Here is a 26452-nt window from a genome sequence, read left to right as displayed (position 1 = left end):
GTGGCAGTTCTCTTTAAATTACAGCTTAGATGTACTATCAATCTCATTCTCCCCCGGATGGGAAATAACACTCCTACTAAAAGTCAGAGGGAGGGAAAAACACACCAATATAATAATTAAGGGCTTCCCAGGTGGCTCAGCTGGTAAAGAATCTGCCTGCAATGTGGGAGACCTGGGTTCGATCCCTGGGTTGAGAAGATTCCCTGGGGGAGGGCATGGCAACCCACTCCAGTATTCTTGCCTGGAAAATCCCCATGGACAGAGGAGCCTGGCAGGCTACAATCCTTAGGGTTACAAAGAGTCAGACATGACTGAACGACTAAGCATATAATAATTAGAATCACAGAATGTTATTTACCATAAAAAAAAGCCTGCTAGAGATCAGTAGGATTTCTGGCAGTACAATGGCCCATAAAGATCAGAGAACCAAAACAAAATAATCTCCAATATTAAAAATTGTGCCAAGGAGTCTGGAACATAACATAAAGTACACTGAAAAGGATGATGTCCATTTCTTGGCAAATGTTTCTGTTGAAAACTTGCCCTGGTGGGTGTTTTTTATTGCACACACTTAAAAAGAAAAAAATATATTTCCAATAGAAGAAAAGAAGTGGTCTAGATGGAATCCTTGAAAACATGAGAGAACTGAACGCGTTTTCTTCAGCTCCCACTGGAAATCCACTAATCTGATAAGCCTGTTAAAAAGGGCATAAGTCCAGAGTAAAAAAGAAAACAAGAAGATAACAGAAGAGATACATCATTAATTTTCTGAAAGAGAGAAAGCAGAAAAAGTAACTTTGAGTATGCAGAGTGGAAAAATTGCAAACTTCAGTGCCTGCAGAGGAGGTGTATCAGTTACAAAAAAGCAGATCCCTTCCCTTGAGTTCCAGAAAAGCTCAGAACACAAACACCTTAGACCACATATAAGGATGTGAGGGGGTACTGATGGAAAGGTTTGAACACAGGAAAACTGGTTGAAAGCTCATATAAAGCAGAATAAGATTCCCAGATCCCACCCTCCCCATCCTAGAAAGCAAGGCAACTACCACACCCCACCTCTAGCAGGAGGAAATAGGCTGTTTCTTCTCTGTAGACAAATAATGGGAGACTTCAGGTTCTTGGTAACTTTTAAAAAGACTTTTCTCCCTCTTTATTTCTGGGATTCATAAGACTATGATCCACAAAGAAGGGAACTAAGGAACAAGTTTTGTTCTGTTTAACCAATCACACATTGACCCCCAAAGCAAAGTGACTATACCAACAGGCCAGGTATTTCATTCTTCTGAGAAATCCAAGCCACATTAAGAACTGTTCAGTAAGAAAACATATATATAAATGCCAACTGAGTTAAATGTCTGTAATGTAAAGAATATCTAAAATAAGGAATGCAAAGGGAAAAACTTCTACTAGGAATTAAAATCATAACTTTTTCATCCAACAGTTAAGTCATATTATATGAGATCTAGAACTAGGTGCCACAGAATATGTCCAGATCCACAGAGCATGACTGCTGACTTTCAGGGACCTTCTAGTCTGGTAGATCAAAGAAATGGGGCAACAAAGACCCTAGGGCACATCAAAGTTAGCAGATATGCATTTTAAATGAGTTTGAACCAGGAACTCCTTTTTGAAAATCTTAGATTTCTATTAATTTCACACCATCCAGTGATTAATAGGGAAATTAAACCAATGCAAATCCCCGGATTATGCCTAGAATGGATATATCAAACAAGGCTATATAAGAAGCCCCTTCTTCCCTAGGATAACTTGTCTTTTCAGTTTTAGTCTTCCAACAATATGATTTTTATAGGTGGAAGGATGATCATGCCACTAAGATCTACATCCTTAACTGACAAATATTGGTTCTGGAAGGTTCCCCCTTCTTTTCCATACGATTTCCTCAGCATCTTGCAGCATCTTACACAATGCCTACAATCCTCCCTCTTGAAATATCAAAATTATATATAATTCTTCATAAAAACTACGAGAAAGATGAAGGTAAAATATGCTAAGCAAAAGAAAACTATCACTGGATGATTCAAATTAATATTTAAAGAAAAGGAACAATGAAGGAAGCCTGTATCAGCATAATTATGTCCTTGGGCACAATCTGGAAGAAGTGTTTTATACGGATAACCTGTTCTCAAACTTTAATACATTAAGAAATTACTTAGCAAACTAGCTAAAAATGCTGATTCCCAGATCTTATAGATTACCGTTCAAGAGATCTGATGTAGGGCCCAGAGATCTGATGTAGGGTTGTTGCACTTTAACAACCTAGATCGTCCACTGCAACCCAAGAATTTTTTAAAGTAAAAGCAAGTAAATTAAATAATGGAAAACAAGAGGGGTTTGGTACAAATTTTTAATAATGCAAAAAATTAAAGTGCAGATCAACTTACTCCCCAAACTATCTCACGTCTGCCTTCACAGTCTATGGCACAGAACATTTAAAAAGAAGTGAAAAACTTTTACTGTCCAAGAAAATCATTACTAAACATTAAAATGAAATTGAAAAACTGGTGAAGCAGTTGCTGGTTCAAGACATTGTTAAATCTGACAATTAGAGCTCAATCAAATTAATCACTCAGTCAACATGTTTATTTCCTCAGTTTATTTTTATGAAAAAACACTCTGAGTCCAAAATTAATTCACCCATTTTAGTTAGCAGTATTTTTACCAAGTTTTAATCAATCTTTAGCCACTGGATGCTGCTCATGTCTTCCTAAGCCATATAAGTTTTAAAAGGAGCCAAAATTTGCTTGCTCTGAGTATTCCATTTCAAATCAGCAGACATACCCTCACTGTTGCTTGACCATCCAAAACTGGTCACTCACAATACCATGTATTTTTTACCTGGGTCATGCTCAGGGTCAAAGAAGTCCCATACTTTTTCTCTCTCAGAAGATGACAAAGATGAGAGCATCCTTAAATCACAAAGTAATTCACTAAGACAGTGAATTTAAATTAGATTTCTGCATTTCTATAGTTCCTCCCTTTAAAGCCTACAGATTCTTATTTATCTTTCCGTTTCAGAAGCGTTCTTAATTACTTTGATTTCTAAAAATCTTATATTGCAGTTTGGTGCTAATAAATAGTAGAAATAGCTATTTAGATAGAAAGTGGTTCTAATTTCTAAAGATTAACCTTTTATACTAATAAATTTCAACATTCAACATGCATTCCAATTATTTAATTAATAAAAGATAAGAATATCATAGTTATAAGGAAGCATTACGAAATAATTATAATAGGCACATTTCAACTTATTTTAACCATGATGTCCTCCTGGTCCATGGGCTTAAGAGTGCCAGTTGCAGTTCATTTTACAATTTAATTAGATTATTAAATTCTATATCAGTACAATGCTGCTAAATCAAAAATATGCGTTTTAAATATTTTGGCTGGAAAAGTTAGTATGAAAGGAAAAGTTAATATGAAAGAATGTAGCCTATACATATTTGTGTTAACTCTGGCTATTTATATTTTTAAATTATTCAGATGGAGCCCCTGCTTATCAATGGTCCCCATCTCTCACCCTCTCTGCTCTAGCAGTGATTTCCTTATCAGATCCCAAGACACACCACTCTCCTCCATCCGGCCTCCACTCACCGTCAGTACAGTTTTCCTTCTGTCTGGGTCTTTCTCCCATTTTCCCCCTGATACCACCTCCACATCCATATCACCTGACTAATTATTACCTGTTCTTCAAGTCTCCTGAGGAATATCACCTCTTGAAGGCGGTCTCTATCCTGTCACAGCCATTCTCCTTCAACAGTTAGGTTCTCCTGACACTTGTTCCCATGATACCTGATACTTCCTCATGGCACTCCACACACTTATAATTATTCAATTACAATGTTTTCTTATTAGTTATAAGACCCATAAGAGCAAGGAACTGACTGACTGATTCACCAATGTATTGGCAATCAATAAGTATTTGATGAAAGGCATTTAAACTGAGCTCTCTTGACAGTTCTCTCCTACTTAAAAAATGGTTTTTTGTAGTGCTTAGTTCTATTTTTTGTTTTCTACATATTGCTTAACATATCTCTTCAGTTTAAATGTGTTCACTTTAAAAATACAAAAGATTACATTTTCCTAAAAAAGATGCAAAATTTTTAATATTTTAAAAATAAACATTTAGATGTAAGATTATGTTGACTCATAAAAGTAATTTTTTAAAAAATTAATGCTTGGAACATATTTGAAAATTATTGCCCAGGAAATCTCCTGAGTGCTATGCTGGAAAAACTGGGCACCATCCCAGGAAACTTAATACCCGGAAGAACAGAAAGGTACATTTCAAAGACATCCCAACCAGCTACATATACCATATCCTGCCCTGTGATCAGGACATATACTCACTGAGAGAGGAATGGGAATTCTTTAAAAACAAACAAAAAAAATTTTTTTTCAGGCATTCTGCTTATAAGTGGCAGAAAGGATGGACTGGCATACAGCTATGGATGAGAGAATCAAGCAGACGATTTATTCCTATTCATCAGAGGACTAAACATTAAAAACTCTGTATTACACATTTTGCAAATTACATATAAAGAAAATTATGCTATAGGTGATCAATAACGAAAGATACAGTATTACCTACTATTCCCATATCTGTCCATACTGAAAGAACCATGCTTGACCACCATCTTGAAAGGTGGTTGGTGTTAGCAAGGCTTCCAACCATCATATGAACAGGGCCTTTAACAAAGCAATCCAGTTTCTCCAGTGTGTCACTAATGGGATTGAAACAAAAAGGTGATTCTGGCTACACTGAAAAGCATCAAATAACAAGGGATCATTATTATTAATGACTAAAATTTCTTGTGCTCCTACTACATGTCAGCACAGTGGTGGATGCTTTACACAGTCATCTCACTTACTCCTCCCCAATACCCTGAAATGCAGGAAAGGCATCCCCATTTAACAGACAAGTAAATAGGTTCAAAGAGTTTGCCTAGGGACATAACCGCTAAGTAGAAAATCTAGAATTTAATTCTGAAGCCTACAGACTTTTCTTTAAAGCTTCTCTGGGGAAGTAAGGTGTTCAATGAGTAATGGTATTAAAATAACAAACATGGATTCTCTTTGCTGTAATCCTACACTACAACTGAAAATGGAAAATAAGCTCCCATGTTAAATACATATGCAAACAAGCAGCAAAGTGATGGGAAAGTTGGGCAGCTCCGTCACTCACTTGTCCTCTCTATCTTGCCACATCATTCAAATCCATGTTGTAGCAAAACGTCTAATTTATTACATGGCATGGACTTCTGGGTAACCATAACAAAATCTTCAATCTCTACATAGTAAGGGTCCACTGTTTGCAATTAGCAATACTTACACTTTATCCTAAGGACTAAAGCAGAAATAATTGTATACACAATATAGTGCAGGATACAGTACATAATTATGTTAATATGGGGGACCAAGATTTTCTGTGTAAGAGAAAAGAGATTCAAGTATAATTTTTGAAGTTTTAAAGGTCTGCAATGTTAAATCTGAATTGGAAATACTAATGTCAAATTATGATTTGTTTTAATATGCTGTATTTCCAAGCTCTTCCAAACAGAAGCAAGGACAAAACAGTAGCATTACTCAGATATCCAAGTTATGCTTTCTGAATACCATTCCCCATAAAAAGGATCAGGGCTCCTTAGAATATTGGCTGATTCTGAGAAAAGCAACATAAATGTGAACCATTTATACTGAACCAAAAATCAAGGTTATCAAAGATTGAGGGATCATGTCAAAAGGATACCACAGTACATTTGAAGAGACTTCCACTAACAAAATTTTAGATAACCTGAGCATCAAAAAAAAAAAAAAATAGAGTGTAACTGATTGAAAGGCACTGAATACATGAAAAAAAAAATCCCTCAGTTTATACAGTAATACTTCAAAAAATGAAAGCATCATTCAATGGGAAAAAAGAAAAAAAATCACTGGCAATGATTATTAAACTAATTCTTTACTGTGAAAAACTGGTCCTTAAAAACATACATTTATGCTGTCTAAAGCATCTACCTGCCAGCGCAGGAGACATAAGAGACATGGGTTCGATCACTCAGTCAGGAAGATCCCCTGGAGGAGGGCATGGCAACCCACTCCAGTACTCTTGCCTGGAAAATCCCACGGACAGAGGACCCTGGTAGGCTACAGTCCATGGGGTCACAAAGAGTCAGACACGACACAACTGAGCAACTTCACTTTCTTTCAGTAGGAATTACAGTATAGAGTAATCAAAAAGTCCCAGTTAAAAAGGGAAAGTTCCTTTACAGCGAAGAATGCCATTTTATAAATGTTAAAAAAAAGAAAAAATTTCCATTCTTCAACCTCTGACAAAACAATTGATTCAAACAAAGATTGTTAATGGATATTAAAAATCACTAGATCAAAGACTTTTGGGGAACTAGATACTCACAGTGCCAAAGTATCATCCCACAGACTATTTGCTAGCTGCAAAGGGAAATAAAGCCAACTTTTCCATGGAGAGGCCTGGCTGTCATAATCTTCAGCAATCAAAATCAACATCACTATTAAAGATACAACCAGACAGCAAATACTACTTCTTGACGTGATGCAACATACAAAATACTCTGTCCAAATAACCCTTTAGGTCTAATTTTTAATTTGTAGGAAACAGAGGAATATAAATCAAGTTAAACATCACCAGGAAGAAATAACCAGATAAATCCAGAATGTAGAACATCCTACAAGACAGACCCTTCAAACCACACCTTTCATCAGTTTGTGAATGGAAGAGAGGAAGCAGGAGGGAACCATCCTAGATTAAGAGAAATTGAAGAAGCATGACAACCAAATGCAACATGTGCAACTTGTCTCACCTTGTACACTAGTATTGTTAGATACTGTAATCTCAGTATCTCCTCAAATGCATCTCCACGAAAACCAAACCAAAGAAAACATTTGTATTTACTTTCCAAACCATGAAAGTTGGCACTTCACTGTGCTCTACTCACCTCCACTTAACAGCTTCATGACTAGCCACAGCTCATCTTTTACCACAAAAGATGTGTAGTAAGACACAATATTAGGATGATGGCACTGACTCATGGCTTGAATTTCTTTCTACAAAAAAGAGAAAACATGGTAATTCATTATATGCAAGCCTAAAACAACACTAGAATTTACTGAATCCAGATTTGGGAATTCCAAAGACTATGTCACAACCTTTTTAGGATTTTCATGGTTCTGATCTCTTCAAGAATGATTAAACCAAAAAACTACTTGGTTTCCCTCAGTCCATTCTGATTCCTACTCCTTTCACTCATTAAACCAGTAATCTTTGAAACCAGAAACGTACTATTTATCACACCTTGGCACAGTACCACAGAGGCCTCCACTGGGACACATTTTTTACTTCAAGGTGCCCCTGAAGAAATCTTGGGAAAGCAGGTTTTACAGTCACCGAGGATAATTACTAATAAACAGAGAGTGGTTTTTTGTTTGGTGTTTTTTTCCCCAAAATAGTTTCATCTCATTTTTGTGAAATGATTAACAGTTCTCACTTTAAAGAGGCCATAAACTAAATCAAAAGTAGAAACCTGAGCCCAAAGTCTAAGCTTACACTATTCTCAGTTAATGAATTTAAATTAGTTTTGGTGTGATAAGATGCCTTATAAGGCCTTTTAAGTCTTGTGGTCAGGGCCCTGCTTATCTCTCCATCGTTCCCACTGCCTTCACTGAAACTACCCTCAACACACCCCAGTCCTGCCATAATAACTTCAAGTGAGCCATGTTGCTTCTAATCATGATTCGGCCTTAATAACTTCAAGATCCGGCCATAATAACTTCAAGTGAGCCATGCTGCTTCTAATTATGCACATTTAACCCTATTGTTCCCTCTGCCTAAAACACACTTCCCTCATTTTCATCCAGCTAAAAACACCAAATCACCCTGCCAATCTCAGCCAAAGTACCACTTCCACCCAGCCTCTCTCAGGTTTGGTGACATGTCCCTTCTCTTGGCTTCTAAGCTCTGTGCACATTTCCTTACATTATAGCACATATGTATGGATAGAAAATTGGATGCTTATTTGCCTATCCTCCCCTCTGGAACTGAGAACTTCAATGAAGCAAGTACTTAAAAGTGGATTCCTACACATGGTGGGAATTATCATACTGTACTGTAGTTGCCTGTTTATTTTTCTGCATCCCTCACAAAACTGTAAGCTCAATGAGAGATCAGACTCTGTATTACTAGCACTTATCATTGTGCTTGGCACACAGTCTATCCTCAATAAATATTTGCTGAAGGAATGAAATCCTGCAGCACTTTATACAGATTTTTACTTATTGATGTACTTGCCCTATACCCTTGGTATTTGTTCAGTAAGATCGACTGTGTAAAAGTTGCTCCAAATCCCTGATTCATAAGAAGTGTTCAACGAAAGGTATTCCTTCTCTTTTCATCTTCTCTACTCGAATGTAAGTTATTTTGTGGCAAGGACTTTGTTGTGTGCATTTTTGCTACCCACTAAGTTACTAGCACAGTCTTCTGTACTAAAAGAAAAGTAAATACAAAGGATAAGGAAGAGGAACTAAAGTAAAAAACACCTGCCTATTGGCACAGTTCTATAGGACTTCAATAGATAAGATATGTACACATAAGAGGGAAAGTACAGGACAGCATATACATGCCAAATGAGGTAAATGTTACAAGAATTCCAGAGGAAAGAAGTTAAGGTAGGCAAGAAGTCTTCATAGAGTGGGCGGGAACTACGTTTGTGTTTTGCAAGATGTGGGATATTATAGCAGTACAAGGTGCAAAGCACATGAAATTACAGAAAAAAAGAAAAGGATGAAATATGCAAGACAGATTTTAGACACAGGAGTAAACCTGTCTAAAGACAGGTCATGCTTTCAACAGAAATTTACCAAGTGCTTACCCTATGGCAGGTGCAGTACTAGTATAATGATGAACCTTCATGAAACTTACAGTCTGGTGAAGAAGTTAGACAAATACTAATTTACAATACATGAATAAAGTCTGATAGGCAAAGTACTAAATACTACATGATTTCACTGAAGAGGTGAATTATCCAAAATTAGGAGTGACAATCAGGGAAACCTTCCTATAAAAAGTTTTACTACACTGACATTACAATCCTGTTGTATGCTTAAGCGCTCAGTTGTGTCCAATTCTTTGCGACCCCATGGACCATAGCCCACCAGGCTCCTCTGTCCATGGGATTTCCCAGGGAAGAACACTTGAGTGGGTTGCCATTTCCTACTCCAGGGGATCTTTCCAAATCAGGGATGGGACCCACATCTTCTGCACTGCAGGAGGATTCTTTACCACTGAGCCATAGGAAAGGCCAACATTAAAATAGGAAAAATAAATATGTTTTTACGGGTTTTCATTGTTTAATTACCTGGGACTGCATCATAAGTCCCAGATAATTATAACTGTGTTCAAGAATTTACGATTCAACACATACCCCAATGTTCACTGTAGCACTATTTATAATAGCCAGGACACAGAAGCAACCTAGATATTCACTGACGGATGAATAGATACAGAAATTGTGGTAGGCCTTCCCTGGTGGTCCAGTGGTTAAGAACCTGCCTTCCAATGCAGGGGACATGGGTTCGATCCCTGGTCAGGGAACTAAGATGCCACATGCCACAGGGTAATTAAGCCTGCATGTAGCAACGAAGATCCCATGTGCCTCATTCTGACTCATATTTCCCAGCAGCTTCCTCAACATTCATAAGTGGTTCCACTCCTAGTCATGAAAATGCTTGCTTGACAGTCCTATATGTCTGCTAGTACCAGATCTTTGTCTGGAATTTTTAGTGCTCCACCTCAGGCTTTCTAAAGCCATGTTTTACTGACCATTGTTCACTCCTTTTTAAAACTCATTCATCTTGATTTCTATTCTTTGCCCCCTGGCTTTCTTTTTTCTTTTTTTAAAATTTATTTATTTCTTAATTGAAGGTAATTGCTTTACAGAATTTTGTTGCTTTCTGTCAAATATCAACAAGAATCAGCCATAGGTATATGTATGTCCCCTCTCTCTTGAACCTCCCTCCCATCTCCCTCCCCATCCCACCCCTCTAGATTGTCATAGAGCCCCTGTTTGAGTTCCCTGAGTCATACAGCAAATTCCCATTGGCTATCTATTTTACCTATGGTATTGTAAGTTTTCATGTTACTCTCTCCACACATCTTACCCTCTCCATCTCCCCCCACCCCCCGCCACGTCCATAAGTCTGTTCTCTAAGTCTGTTTCGCCATTGCTGCCCTGCAAATAAATTCTTCAGTGCCATCTTTCTAGATTCCATATAAATGTGTTAGTGCATGATATTTATCTTTCTCTGACTTACTTCACTCTGTATAACAGGCTCTAGGTTCATCCACCTCATTAGAACTGACTCAAATGCATTCCTTTTCATGGCTGAGTAATATTCCATTGTATATATGTACCACAGCTTCTTTATCCATTTATCTGTTGATGAACACTAGGTTGCGTCCATGTTCTAGCTATTGTAATTAGTGTTGCAGTCCCCCTGGTTTTCTAATTACTCCAACATAGTTGATTTTCCTTCACTTCACACTACTGAGTCACTCCCCAAGGAATGTTAATTTATTCATTCATTCATTCAGAGTGAACAGTCTCTGCCATCAGGAAGTGCTCATTCTAGAACTAACAAGTTTTCCATCTATAAAATGTTGACAGAATTTGTGTCTTTCTTTCCATTGTCATTCCCTGAACTTAGAGTCTCAATATCTCTTTGTGCAGTCCAGTGTTCCTCAACCTCTGAGATGCAACTCATATGGGTCATGAAGCAAACTTAGTGGATCACATTAAAAAAAGACAAAAATAGGATAAAAAATCAGAGTGCATTCCACATAATTAAGAACTGTTTTATGAAAATGTTTCAGTTACATTAACATATATATTTTATCAACAGATAACGTTATTACATAATATGCTATCCTTTGCTGATTTTAAACCCCTACCTAGCAGGGTCTCCATCTCTGCCTCTTCGAAGTCTTCCCAGCCCGGGTGGCCCAGGACACAAACATCTCCACAAAGGCCTCCACCATCATAACTGAGAGTTCGCTTCTACCTTTTACTTCAACATAGTATTCAAACTTTTCCTAGGCATTGTCACACTCTGCCTTGTACAGCAGACAAGAATCTTAACTCTTCAACCAGATTGTGAGCTTTATGATAGAAGAAGAGACATTTTAAGCCTCTTAATGGTCCCCCCAGATGTTTGTCCAATGAATCTAGTCCAAGCATTTATCAGAGGAGAGAAAAATCTCAATCATCTCTATTCTATGCCTTTCCTAGAGTCTGTGAGTAAAATTTCTGGAGAAAATAAATGTAGTACTATCTGATAGCTGATTTTGTGATCACACTTTTTGCAAAGGTTGTCAGACAAGAAAACATTTTGACAAGAGAAAGGAGCAATATACTGCCTCCTCACTAGTAACTGTCACACACAATACACACCTGTAATTGGTTTACATCAGCACTCTCTGGAGAACCCAGAGCATCCTTTTTGCATTATAATGAAGACAATTTTGAAAAAAAAATCTTACAATCACAACATCAAAAGTTGAGTATGCTGAGCTGATAATTTTTATAAAAGATAAATTGAAGGCCTTTGTATCTTTCAGATACAGAGCCACTGGCACTCAGATCTCAAGTCCTAACATTACCACAAACACCACAAATCAGGCATTCTTTATATTTCTGATGCTTGTTCAGGTTTGAGTGGAATCCTACCTGCACATGCGCCAATTATTTTAAGAAAGCCAATTATTTTAAAGTCACTTTACATCACTTTCCCCCATCTTTATCATTTATTGATTTGCAAATACTATATTTGCAATGTAAAGATTCCTGGAATATGTGGACAAATTTTATAAAGGTCTAAGCAATTTCTTTCCTTTTACTAAGCTATATCAAATTTGCATTCCTCTAAAAGTAACACCCTAGTGTAATAACACAAATATTACTTTCAAGAATGTCAAATAATATTTGAGAAGAGATGCTCTTGACACTTTTGAACTAAGATTTAATCATTTTATTAGTATTATATGAAGTAAAAAATAATAATAGACTTGAGTCATAAAAACCTGATTTTTTAGCCCAGACTCTATTGCTTATCTTGATTTAATTACCTCTTCTACAGAGTGGAGCTACTACCTATCTCAGAGATGTTTATGAGGTTAAAGTACACTTTAACGCCTAGTACTGAAAAGGTGTTTGCTATTATTGTCATATGCACTTAGTCAAGTTATTTAAACTTTGAGCCTCAGTTGCTTTAGTCATAAAGTAGTAAATAATAAGACTTTCATTCTTCTTTATACCATCCTTATGGATCATGAAAACTGGCAAATGATAGGAATTCATATTGGGCTTCTCAAATTCCAGTGTTAGTATATGGATTAAAAATACTGCTTTTCTTTAATAAGAATTAGTTTACAATTTAGGCATCTTTTATGATCACTGCAGTTCACATGTCCAAGGGTGCTCTAAGGTCCTTGCTGGCAGCTGTAAACCCAAGTTCACCACATAGTGTTTCAATCAGCATCTCCTTCCAAGTATGTGTTCTCTTACCAAACGGCTCAAGATCACTCTAGCAACCCAATTCTTCAGCTTCTACATATGCATTACCAATTCCTAAAGAAATTCATCTGCTGAAAGTTCAATATATATTATCTCTATATCACAGTTATACTACAAATTAAACCCAATCTGGGACAATGGAAAAAAATTCTGGACTGACAAATCATCCCAGTCCTAGTTTCTGCCCTTTCTACTATAACCGTGCATGATCTTAGAGAAATTATTTAACAATTTAACAATATTAGTTCACATTTGAGTGGTAGTTTATGGTTTTCCAGTACTGTATCATTCGATCTTCAAGAAAAACCTCATGAGGTATACAAAGCAGAAGCAGATAGATATATTTCCATTTTAAGCCAAAGAAGCTGAGGATTTGAGAAATCAAGTGATATGGAAAAACTATCTTATTTTGCTTGCTGAATACTTACTACATACTTAAAACTACTCTAGGTGTCATGGAGTATAAAAGAACTGCAAAACAATCCCTGTGTTGATGGTTCTTAACACCGCAGAAATCTCATACAGCTGTAGATTCTTGGGGCCCCCTTTCTTCTCCCTGACCCTTGGAGGAGCCAGTGCTGCTGGGTCATTCTATCTCTCATCCTGCATCAATGGTCAGAATGCAGATTGGTCCCACATTTCTAGAAAGCCAAAGCCTTTTAAAGGATGCTCCATTTGACCTAGGAATCACAATTGCATGATACTATTTTAAAGAGAGAAAGAAATAAGCAAGCATTGTTTATAACAATAAAGAGGACACAAAAATCATTCAATATCAGAGAACAGGTTAGACGAAATATTCAACAGAACACTACATACACATTGAAAACTATATTCATATTTATAGACATAGAATTCTATGATAAAATTTTTTAAAGACAAGAACAAGTATATGATATTATCATCATAAAAATACAAAGATGACTAAATGTGCACTTATAGCACATTTAGTGTCAATCTCAGAATGAGAGAATTGTTAACTAATTTTCTTCCTCTCTAGTTACTTGGATTTTATGAATTTTACAATAAGCAATACTTATTAATGAAGAAATCACAAGTTTATTTTTAAAAAAGTAAAAAACTTCAAGTTATTTCCCACTCTAACATGAATATACAAGAAATATGAGAAGTGCATACCAGGAGTTCATCCATGCTAGTCTGACATTTCTCAAGGTTTATCCGTTTGATTGCCACTTTCTCCTTTTTAGGGGCACAATACGCTGCTTGGACGACAGCCGTTGCTCCACTCCCTAAAGATAAATAAATAAAATGAGTAAATAAAAAGAGGCAGTGATTAAAACAAGACTTTTCTGACTCCTACAATTTAAGGGCACACAATTTAAACAAAAGAATAATTCTTAACTTGTCCTTACACTCAACAACAGATGCAGAGAAACATTCTGAAAAGTAGGGTGTCAGTAAAAGCAAAAGCCTTGACCATTCATAGAACTATCAATAAATACCAGCGCACACACACACCCCAAAATAAAAGTTGTTAGACTTCTAGAAGTTTTAGAATATTATAGTATAGGCTCATATTTCCCTGCTCTTCTCTTCTAAATACAACTAAATATCGTAGAAATAATTCAACAGACAATCATAAAGATAATCTGAAACAGACAATCAGAGAGGTAGAAAGAAGCAGACGGACCGGCTAGGACCCTCCGGATGTGCGGAAAAGCATCACCGTGAGCTCCCTGGGTTTTTATCTCCTACCTGTCCACGATTGGACACCAGAACAGCCTGCCTCCCGGAACCACCAACCAGGATAGACAGACAAATGAACAAACGTGAAACATCCTTTCTGGACAAAGAACTGTGAAGGGCAAGCTCAGTAGCGAGCTAGAAGATAGATTTCTCAGTCCCCATCAGGACAACCCAGACAGTCCACATCAGCATCAGCAGTGTCTGCACCCCACACCCAGAGAACAGTAGACCAGATTCACCAAAGGGACAACTAGTTCCCTGCCCCACACCTAGGGTGGGGGAAGGGGGGGTTGGGGGAACTGAACGGACACCCACCAGTCAGTCCAGGTAACACCTGTAGAGATTAAACAGGAGTCCCTGCGGGGCCAGAAGAAGAAAGCAGAGAATAGCACTGCCAGAACTCTGAAAACTCAATATCACAGTAATTACAGAGCTCACAAAAGTAGGCCAGGACTTACACACTAAACCCAAGCAGAGTAACTACCTACTAAAATAGAAATTTTAAATAGGATCAGGAGTCTCCTAACATTAATATCCTAAACGTCCAGAATATAATTTAAAAAAAGAAAAATCACATTGTCACAACAAGAGCCAGGAAAAACACACTTGAGTGAGAAGACAATCACACTGATGCAAACACCAAAATGAATCACTAGTTGGAATTTCTGACAAGAATTTTAGAGCAGCCATCAGAAAAATGCTTCAATAAACAGTTAAGAATTATCTGAAAACAAATTTTAAAAATATAAAAATCTCAACAAAGAAAGAGAAGTTTTTATTTTTTCAAGTACCAACTGGAAATTACACAACTGAAACATATAATTTCCAAAATTAAAAAAAAAACCTTGCTAGAGAAGCTCAGTAGAAAGATAAAGATAAAAGAGGATAAATTTAGTGAACTTGAGGATAAAGTCAATAGTTTTACTCAATTTAAAACAGAGAGACTGAAAAAAAAAAAGAACAGAGCCTCAGGGAGAAATGGGCTAATAGTAAAAACTCTAAAATCCCTGTGGTAGGTAGAATAATTAACCAACCCCCTCTCCAAAGATAACCACATTCTAATCCTTGAGACTAGTAAATGTTACCATAAATGGCAAAAAGACTTTGCAAATGTTATTAAATTAAAATAAGGGTGGAAAGATGATCCCAGATTATCTGGGTGAGCCCGATGTAATCACAAGGGTCTTTATAGAAGAGGCACAGGAGTATCAAGTCAGAGAAGGTGAAGCAATGAAGCAAAAGTCAGAGTAATGGGACCATAAGCCAAGGAGCAAGTACTGATACATGCAACAACATGAATAAACATTGAAAACACACTATGTGATATAAAGCAATCACAAAAAACCACATATTCTACGACTCTATATGTAGAAATGTCCAGAACGGGCAAATCCACAAACACAGGAAACCAAGGGCTTAATGGTTACCAAGGGCTGAGAGAAGAGGAGAATGAGAGGTTACTGCTTAATGGGTACGATTTCTTTCTGGGGTGAGGAAAATGATCTGGAATTAGACAATGAAGATGAATGCAAAACACTGCAAATATACTAAAAAAAAAAGAAAAAACTACTAAATTTTACACTTAGAAATGGTTCAGTCAGTTCAGTCGCTCGGTCGTTTTCAACTCTCTGCGATCCCATGGACTGCAGCACACCAGGCTTCCCTGTCCATCAACCCCTGGAGCCTGCTCAAACTCATGTCCATCAAGTCAGTGATGCCATCCAACCATCTCATCCTCTGTCGTCCCCTTCTCCTCCTGCCTTCAATCTTTCCTGAATTCAGGGTCTTTTCCAATGAGTCAGTTCTTCGCATCAGGTGGCCAAAATATTGGAATTTTAGCTTCAGCATCAGTCCTTCCAATGAATATTCAGGACTGGTTAGCTGGGTCATGATCTTTTCTGTGTGGTTCTTCTGTGTATTCTTGCCACCTCTTCTTAACATCTTCTGCTTCTATTAGGTCCATACCATTTCTGTCCTTTATTGTGCCCGTCTTTACATGAAATGTTCCCTTGGTATCTCTTATTTTCTTGAAAAGATCTCTAGTCTTTCCCATTCTGTTGTTTTCCTCTATTTCTTTGCACTGATCACAAGGAAGGCTTTCTTATCTCTCCTTGCTATTCTTTGGAACTCTGCATTCAGATGGGAATATCTTTCCTTTTCTCCTTTGCCTTTCGCATCTCTTCTTTTCTCAGCTATTTGTAAGATCTCCTCAGACAACCATTTTGCCTTTGCATTTCTTTTTCTCAGGGATGGTCCTGATCCCTGCCTCCTGTACAATGTCATGAACCTCCACCCATAGTTCTTCAGGCACTCTATCAGATCTAATCCCTTAAGTCTATTTGTCACTTCCACTGTATAATCGTAAGGGATTTGATTTAGGTCATACCTGAATCATCTAGTGGTTTTCCCTACTTACTTCAATTTAAGTCTGAATTTTGCAATAAGGAGCTCATGATCTGAGCCACAGTCAGCTCCAAGTCTTGTTTTTGCTGACTGCATACAGCTTCTCTATCTTTGGCTGCAAAGAATATAATCAATTTGATTTCAGTACTGACCATCTGGTGATGTCCATGTGTAGAGTTGTCTCTTGTGTTGCTGGAAGAAGGTGTTTGCAATGACCAGTGAGTTCTCTTGACAAAACTCTGTTAGCCTTTACCCTGTTTTATTTTGTATTCCAAGGCCAAACTTGCCTGTTACTCCAGGTATCTCTTGACTTCCTACTTTTGCATTCCAGTCCCCTATGATGAAAAGGAAATCTTTTTTTGGTGTTAGTTCTAGAAGGTCTTGCAGGTCTTCATAGAACCATTTGACTTCATCTTCTTCAGCATTAGTGGTTGGAGAATAGACTTGGATTACTGTGATACTGAATGGTTTGCCTTGGAAATGAACAGAGATCTTTCTGTCATTTTTGAGACTGCACCCAAGTACTGCATTTCCAACTCTTTTGTTGACTATGAGAGCTACTCCATTTCTTCTAAGGGATTCTTGCCCACAGTAGTAGATATAACAGTCATTTGAAGTAAAATGGTTAGTTTTATGTTTTGTGACATACCTTGATCTCTTTTAAAAAGAGAATACAACCAACAACTTTAACTCATAATTCAACAACTTAGAAAAAATAGAAGCAGGAATATTTTCCAGCTCATTTAATGAAGCCAGTATTACAAACACCAAAACTAAAGAAAGACATCACAAGAAAAAAAAAAACCTACAGACAAATACCTCTCATGCATCTAGCTGCAAAATCCTTAACAAAATATCAGCTAATTGAATCCAGCAATAGAGTAGTATTATTCCAGGTATGCTACTTTGGTGTAATATTAGAAACAAAGAAAAAGCAAACAGCGTAATATACTACATCAACAGGCTAAAGAAGAAAAGTCGTAAGATCATATCAATTGATGCAAAAAACACTTTTTAAAAATCCAAGAGCATTCATGATTTAAAAAAAAAAAGCTCTCAGTAAACAAGGAATAGAGGGGAACTTCTTCAACTTCATAAAGAACATCTACAGAAAAAAGTTACAGCTAACATCATACTGATGAAAGACTGCCTTCCCTCTAAGATTGAGAAAAAGGCAAGGATGTTCCTTCTTATCACTTTTATTCAATAGATCACTGGAAGTCCTAGACAACACAATAAAGCATGAAAAAGAAATAAAAGGCATCCAGATTAGATTGGGTTTCCCTGATGGCTCAGATGATAAAGAAACTGCCTGCAATGCAGGAGAACCAAGTTCAATCCCTGGGTCAGGAAGATCACCTGGAGAAGGAAATGGCAATCCATCCAGTATTGCTTGGAGAATTCCATGGACAGAGGAGTCTGGAGAGTCCCAGTCCATGAGGTCACAAAGATTTGGATACAACTGAGTGACTAACACTTTCACCTTCAGGTGAGAAAAAAATAAATCTGTCCCTGTTTGTAGAGGTCATGACTGTCCACATAAGAAAAGCTTCTGGAACTAATAAGAGAGCTTAGCAATGTTGCAAGATAAAAGATAAACCCACAAAAATCAACTGCATTTCTAGATACTAATAACAAAGTAGAAACCAAAATCTTAAAACACAGGATCATTTACAAGTTCCCCCAAAATGAAACAAGAACAAGATCTGTATGCTGAAAATCATAAAATACCAAAGAAAACAAAAAAGACCTAAATAATTGGAGAAATACCATGTTCATGAATTAGAAAAATCAACGTAGAAAAGATGTCAGTACTCTCCTAATTGACTTCAAACAGGTTTAATGAAATTCCTATTAAAATCCTCACAAGGTATTTTGTACACACAGACAAACTTACTCCAAGGGTTTTTTTTTTCCATTTTAAAATGTAGATGAAAGAGGAAGGCCCTCAAATAATCAACAGAATAGTAAAGAAGATGAATGAAGTTGAAGGATTCATACAACCCAATTTAAAGACATATTATATAGTTACAGTAATCAGGATAGTATGGTATAAGAAGAGGGACGGACACACAGACACACATACACATCAGAATAGAGAACCCAGAAACAGACTGACACAAATGTGACACAGTAATTTTTGACAAAGGTACAAAAGCAATTCAACAGAGATGGGATAACCTAACAGAATGGCGAAAGTAAAATTTCTTAAAATTTTTAATTGATTTATTTTTGGCTGTGCTGAATCTTCATTGCTGCTTGGGCTTTTCTCTAGTTGCGGTGAGTAAAGATCCTCTTCTAGGGGATCTTCCCGACCAAGGGATCAAACCCAGGTCTCTCATGTCTCCTGCATTGGCACGCAGGTTCTTTACTGCCTCAACTTTACATTTTCTTTACTGTTCTGTGCACCTTGGTGCACAGGCTTCTCCCTGCAGTGGCTTCTCTTGTTGTGGAGCATGGGCTCTAGCGCATCTGGGCTTCAGCAGCTGTGGCATGTGGGCTCAGTAATTATGGCTCCCAAGCTCTAGAGCACAGGTTCAGCAGTTGTGGCATACAGGCTTAGTTGCTCTGCAGCATGTGGGATCTTCCCAGATCAGGGATTGAACCTGATCAGCAATCAGGTATTTCTTGCATTGGCAGGCGAATTCTTTACCAGGGAGGCCCTAAAAAAAAATTTTTTAAGTGATAACACCAAATGCTGATGATCACATGGTAAAACTGCATCATTCATACATTGCAGGTGGAAATATAAAATATAGTATGGCCACTCCAGAAAATAGTGTGGCCATTTCTTTTAAAACTAAAAAAAAAAAAAAATGAATTTGTACAACTTGGCATTTATATGCCTGGTATTTATCTGAGAGAAATTAAAACATGTTCACACAGAAAGTTGCATATACATATTCACAGCAGCTTTACTCATACTAGCTAAAAACTGGAAACTACCCAAATATCCTTTAATAGGAGAATGGTTAAACATATGGTACATCCACACAGAGGAATACCACTCAGTAATAAAAATGAACAAACTGTTGATATGCACAAATACTTGGATGACCTCAAAGGCATTACACTGAGTGAAAAAAGCCAATCTCAAAGTTACATATTTTACGACTCAATTTATATGACACTCTTGAAATAACAAATATATCAGCAATGGAGAATAGATTAGTGATTGTCAGGGATAAGGGATGTGGGTAGACAGGTTGTGCATGCGTGCCTGCTTCCGTTGTGTCTGACCCGTTGCAACCCTATGGACTGCAGCAGACTGTCCGTAAGGATTCTCCAGGCAAGATCAATGGAGTGGGTTGCCATTACCTCTTCCAGGGGATCTTCCCAACCCAGGGATCGAACCCAGGTCTCTCATGTCTCCTGCACTGGCATGCAGGTTCTTTACCACTAGCACCACCTGAGAAGCCTGGGTAGACAGGTTAGGATGGCTATGAAGGGGTAGCCTGAGAGACTGTGTGGTGGAATACAGTTCTGTATCTTGAATTTAGTGGTAGTTACACAACCAAACATCTGTAATAAAACTGCAAAGAACCATACACGCATGCACACGAATGAGTACAGTACACATATAGTTAGCTATAAGTAAGTTCCAGATAGCTAAAAAAAACCAAAACACAAAAACAAACCTGCCTAAGCTTCAATCCATCTGTTAATCTTAATAATCTTCATACTCCATTTGCACAATATCACTCCTCAGATTACTAAACCATAGCCACTACTTGATACTGTACTTCCTGACAGTTCAACACATTAATTTACTTTCCATATCCCAGATGCAATTTAGTTTATCCCCATCTCCATGCCTCTGGGCAAGCCATCCACCTTGTTCCCTACATATTAATCCACTCCACCCCCTCCTTTTAAAGCACAATTCAAAACTCACCTAACTTCAGGAAGCTCCATGGAAAACACACTTAGATTCAAACTTTAGCTCCACTACCATTAGCACAGTAACTCTGGGTTCTCTGACTATATGTTTGGAAATACGAGTGGTAAAGAACCTGCCTGCCTGCTGATTCAGGAAACGTAAGAGACGTAGGTTTGATCCCTGGGTAGGGAAGATCTCCTGGAGAAGGCAAGGCAACCCCCTCCAGTATTCTTGCCTGGAGAGTCCCATGGACAGAGGAGCCCGGTGGGCTCCAGTCCACGGGGTTGCAAAGAGTCGGACACAACTGAAGTGACTTAGCAAGCATGAAGTGAAGCAATGTTCAATAAATGTCATTATTATTCATTTATTCACCTATTATGTTAGACGTTTAACTGTCAAAAAACATAGCAGAGTCCCCCCAAGAATTTGGCACAGGTAAGGTTTATTATGCTTCTAAAGTATGTGAATCTTTACCAAAACATGTGAGGAGAAATTATCCTCACCAACTCCCCATCTTCACCCGTACCATTTAAATTGTGGTTTTTTTTTCCATGTTTTAATCACCAGTTCTCCTGCACATACAGCCTTAGATAGATATGATATGTAAACAATAAAAAGAAAAAATGTGCAAATCATTAAACCTTTCCTCCTTTCTCTCCATTATCTCATCTTCTTTCCAACTAAAAAGGTAATTTCACCAAAATGTTGACAAAAGAGGGTATAGGGAAGAAAAATATTGAAAGCATGTTGCATTTTATATGACACATTCTACTCAAATTTGCATTTTCTTAATGTAAGTACTGTGCGATAGATATTTTCTCTTTCTCTTTAGAGCAGGTTCCTTCATGAGGAATTTTTCAAACCTTAAGTCAACTTACTGGATTTCAACCGTCATTTATTCTTCAACAGAATCAAATTAGAAATAATCAGGACATACTGCACATGTGTGTGCTTAGTTGCTCAGCTGTGTCCAACTCTTAGCGACCCCATGGACTGTAACCTGCCTAGCTCCTCTGTCAATGGGGATTCTCCAGGCAAGAATACTGGAGTGGGTTGCCATGCCCTCCTCCAGGGAATCTTCCCAAACCAGGATCAAACCCAGGTCTCCCACATTACAGGCAGATTCTTTACCATCTGAGCCACCAAGGAAGCCCAAGAATACTGGAGTGGGTTGCCATGCCCTTCTCCAGGGAATCTTCCCAACCCAGGAATTGAACTGGGGTCCCCTGCATTGCAGATGTATTCTTTACCAGCAGAGCTACCAGGGAAGTCCATATTACACATAGTAAAAGTAAATATTATCTATCAACTATACTTCAATAAAATTAAAATGCAAATATCATCTTGTAAAACTTTTATCTCAGTGTAAATACACATGCAAAAAAAATATGTAAATGGTATCTGTTAGGAATGGTTTAGCCAAAGTGTGAAAGTTACTATTCTAATGCCCTCAAATAAGCACTGGCCTAATATGAATAATAATATAATGGAAAATAATTGTAAAACAATGTAAAACCATTTCCAATAAAGCATCCTAATTCAGAAGTTCACTATTTTTATATATTGTCCATCCTCCGTACACCATCCCCCAGGTCCCCACTCTTCCACTCTTTTGGCCTCTTTGAGCTGATTCTTTCACTGCTGCATTAGTGTACATTACACACCAGAATGGACCAAAGTGCAAAACCATGGCTGAGCTTTCTTCTGAAATCCTTCAAACTGGGTAATGTTATCCCTTGAGACAGAAAAGGAGAGGCCCAGAGGCATGAGGGGAACTAAAAAATTTTAGTTCCAGTCTCTTTCCACTTAACTAGATCCTGAAATAAAGAGTAAGCAAAAATATGGATTTATTCCTACCTATGAGGAAAAAATACATCAAATGAACCAAATCAACTGCAGATATTTTTCCCCCAAAATTCTGACCAACCATCACTATAACAGATGTGTATTATAAAGATTTTGAGTATTTTTTAGTAAGGGTTTACACAGCCACTAAATAGCTAGTCCAGGCTGGTCATTCTGAAAGATGACTAAGGCATTTTCACCTGAACCATGGAAAGCACAAGAATATACAATTTTGTAAACCTTTTTCTCAATCAGCCCTCTTGTCAGAGTCATAGTGAAAATTAAAACTCCTTTACAGAAACACCTGTAAGGGAAGTCATTATCATAAAAATCATGTTTGTTCTCCATACAAAGATGAAAATAAAGTCGCTTTACCATATGCTCTGAGTAATTATTCAAGCAGCCTGATGGTTTTACAATGAATCATCTCTCTTGTTTACTCTGGTGATCTCTATCTCAATGGATAGTAACCCCATCTTTCTGGATGCTCCTGCCAAAAAATCTGGGATACTTCTCACATCTAATCCAAAGGCATATTTCTAACTTCAAAATATATTATACCAGCATCTGACTGCTTCTCATCGCCTCCATTACTACCTCTCTCCCCCGGATAACCTTCCCTTCCACCCCCGTACCCTCACAAAACTATTTTCCACCTAGCAGCCTAGGTAATCCTTTTAAAACTTTATGTGAAGCAAAAGCCAGGACTTTTCATACTATTAGATAGCCAGGACCATCCATTCCTACCACTTTACTCTCCTGACCCTTCAACCTTGTCTCACTCTGCTCCAGCCACCGTCATCTCCTTACTCCTTAGTCACATAGCGTGCTCCTTCTCCAAGACCTTTGCTCCTGCTGTTCCCTCTGCTTGGAACAAACTTCCTGCAGATAACCACAATACTCACTTCTCCACCTCCTTCAGGTCTTCCCGCAAATGTCACCTTCTCAGGAAGGTTTTCCTTGACCTACTTAAACTCATCTCTATCCCCAGGGGGTCCCATCCCTTTCCCCTACTTTTATTTGTTCTTCATCATCACCAGATTACAAAGTCCATAAAAGAAGGGATTTCTGTCTGCTTTGCTGCTGTTATCTCTAGTATCCAAAATAGTGTCTGACACACAAGAGGAAGTCAGTAAATATTTGGTGAATGGATTAGTCAATCGAGTAGTAGCATACATTTTCAAGAAAAAAATCTGCTCACTTGAGACAGAACAAACACAAAAATATCATAAAAATCATGCTCGTTCTCCATACAAAGATTTCATGGGCGCTGCCTCATTATTGCCATCATAGCGTTAGTTAACATTTATTGGGCTCTTACTTTGTGTGCCTAATGCTATGCTGAGTACTCTCTTTACTTGCATTTTTTTTCATCTAATTCTCACAATAATTCCATGAGTTAGGTGTTATTGATCTTACAAAGCAAGGCAAACAAAGGGAAGACAGATCATTAATTACTGAGGGGCACAGAAGGGCCTAGAACCAGAACTACATGATGTTTCAATACCACGCTCTTAACTGGTAGGCAACTGTCTCTTCAGATTAAAGCTAACATTTATGAACTGATGATTATGTGTCAGGTTAAATTATTCACTTGCAATGTCTTATTTAACTATTTTAATTTAAGAAAACCAAAAACAAAAAATCACAAGGCCAACATTTTTAGTTGCCTATCCAACATACAATTTTCCCTTTTTTAGTAACAGAACTTTGACCTATTTTGTCTGAAGTAATAATGCGCTTGGATAAAAACCGTCATTTCATTTGCAAGTGGCCAAATGACACAGTTCTGTCCAATAAAATGGAAATGTAAGTCACGGAGTAAGACTTCTAGGAAAGAAAGCCCTTTGAAAGGGAACCACCTGAGTTGTCATGTGACTCTGTCCTTTCACCATATTCTTCTGGTCTGGAACACAAGCACAAGGCTAGGGGTGGAACAACTATCTTGCAACTCTGAGAATGCAAGTCATGTGCTAAGTGAGCCTCATGGCACCTAGGCTGCCACTTCAGTTTTCCTGTCATAAAAAAGGAGTCAAAAAAGTATTTTACTAAGCCACTATTATTTGTTTTCCAATACACAGAGTCAAATGCAATCCCTATTTGATACAACCCTATGAGGTTGTTGGCCCAATGTGGCTTCCTGAAAATGTTATCATAGTGAAGTCTTCCAATCAGGGGAGAAAATACACTGACCATTAAACATCACTCTATCAACAGAACACAATGTCTTTCACATTAATGGGGGAGCTAGGGGTGGGATCCTGCAATCCATACTTGGTAACTGATACTTTAGACATCAAATATGTAGCTAGTGAACAATTGACGAAAATTTAAAAAGTGGGGAGGTAGTAGAGAATAAGCTTAGTGGGTTGCCTTCACCAAAGTATCAAAGGTTGGTGAACCACATCTTACTAAAAACAGATGTTAAAGAACAATTTTCTAGACCTGCTGCTGCTGCTAAGTCGCTTCAGTCGTGTCCGACTCTGAGCGACCCCAGAGACAGCAGCCTACCAGGCTCTGCCATCCCTCGGATTCTCCAGGCAAGAACACTGGAGTGGGTTGCCATTTCCTTCTCCAATGCATGAAAGTGGAAAGTGAAAAGTGAAAGTGAAGTCGCTCAGCTGTCTCCGACTCCTAGCGACCCCATGGACTGCAGCCTACCAGGCTCCTCCATCCACGGGATTTTCCAGGCAAGAGTACTGGAGCGCGGTGCCATTGCCTTCTCCGTTTCTAAACCCAGGCTGAGGTAAAATGCATGATAACAAAAGCAGCATGGCAAAGCCCTTGTCAGACTGATTGCCCACTTCGCCACTATATTGTACTGTGGGCAATACAGGGCCTTACACAGCTGTACTACCATGTCCAGAATAAATCCCCAAATCCATCTAAACTTGAATGAGAGCTGGAGCTAAGAGAAAAAAAGACACAGTGATATTCCAATAAACATTACAACAGATTCAAAATACTACAAGACTACAAGTGCCAGAAGATTTCAAATCATGTAGTATTCCACATTTTATGGCAATACCAAAAAATAGGAAATGGAAGGAGAAAAAAAACAAAGGGAAAACAATCATCAGTATGGAGTAATAAAGACGAGCTAAAAGCTTCTTATAAACAATTACATTTGTAATTCCATACAACAGCCCCAATGACAAATGTACCATTATCCCCATTTTACAGACAAAAACCTGAAACTAAAACTAATAAACTGCCCAAGATGAGAGAGGCAGCAAGAGGTAAAGCGCGGATTTGAAGCCCAGGTCAGTCTAACCGTGGAGTCTGCGCTCCTACAGCTGTGGCAACACACACAAGCGCAGCGGACACCTGGGCAGAAACCCTGACCCACAGCAGAGGCGGGGAGGGCGCGAAGGCGATTACCATGAGCCGAACGCCACTGCTTTCACACGGAATCACACGCAAACAACTCCAAACCCTTGCCAAAACGTGCTTCAGAGAAGAGAATGTTTTAAAAGGAAGTCCTTTGAATTCCCAACCTATACTTTTCTATTATGTTCTAAGAAGGGAGTTTTCTTTTCTCTATAGGATTTTGCTAGAAAATGAGAGAGCAACACAACATGAGAAACCAAGCCCACAAATACAGTTCTAAGAAGCACATGCAAAAAAAAATTATAGCTCAAATGAATATATGTTTTGATAAGAAAGGAGACACCATTATATTATTGCCTTAAAATACAATCTCTGAAAACAGATATTCAAAAAATTCCCTCAAGCCTTTTTTTCCAGACTTTGATCATTGTTTCCTGAAAAAAAGAGAGTATAATCTGGAGAAATTACAAAAATCCATTTTGAAAACTACTTACAGCTTATTACAAAATACTGTATTTCAAACATTTCAGCATGGAAGCCAAGTTAGAATAACTGTACAGTGCTTTACTGGCCCCTGCTACTTGTACTAAGCTGTAGTTCACGGAAAAACATTTCCCCTCCCTTTTGAGAAGAAGAAGTGAGACACAGTGTGTGAAGAGTGGAGTGGAAG

At 37.9% G+C, this 26452-nt stretch overlaps 1 protein-coding gene across 1 annotated transcript in view; it reads right to left on the bottom strand.

Moving 5' to 3' along the window:
• OXSR1 (oxidative stress responsive kinase 1) overlaps positions 1-26452 on the bottom strand; it is an 86672-nt gene that overhangs the window by 55619 nt on the left and 4601 nt on the right. Inside the window, exons 2-3 of the mRNA XM_081527365.1 lie at positions 13755-13867; positions 6990-7098 (exon numbers count right to left, since the gene is read on the bottom strand). Coding sequence (XP_081383491.1) covers positions 6990-7098; positions 13755-13867 — 222 coding nt within the window. The remainder of the gene's footprint in view (positions 1-6989; positions 7099-13754; positions 13868-26452) is intronic.

The sequence above is a fragment of the Giraffa tippelskirchi genome, chromosome 9 (genome assembly GCF_054371585.1).
Source record: "Giraffa tippelskirchi isolate mGirTip1 chromosome 9, T2T-mGirTip1v1.2.pri, whole genome shotgun sequence".
Taxonomy (NCBI): domain Eukaryota; kingdom Metazoa; phylum Chordata; class Mammalia; order Artiodactyla; family Giraffidae; genus Giraffa; species Giraffa tippelskirchi.
The sequence above is the reverse complement of the archived record's forward strand: the minus strand, read 5'-3'. Positions and strand labels throughout refer to the sequence as shown.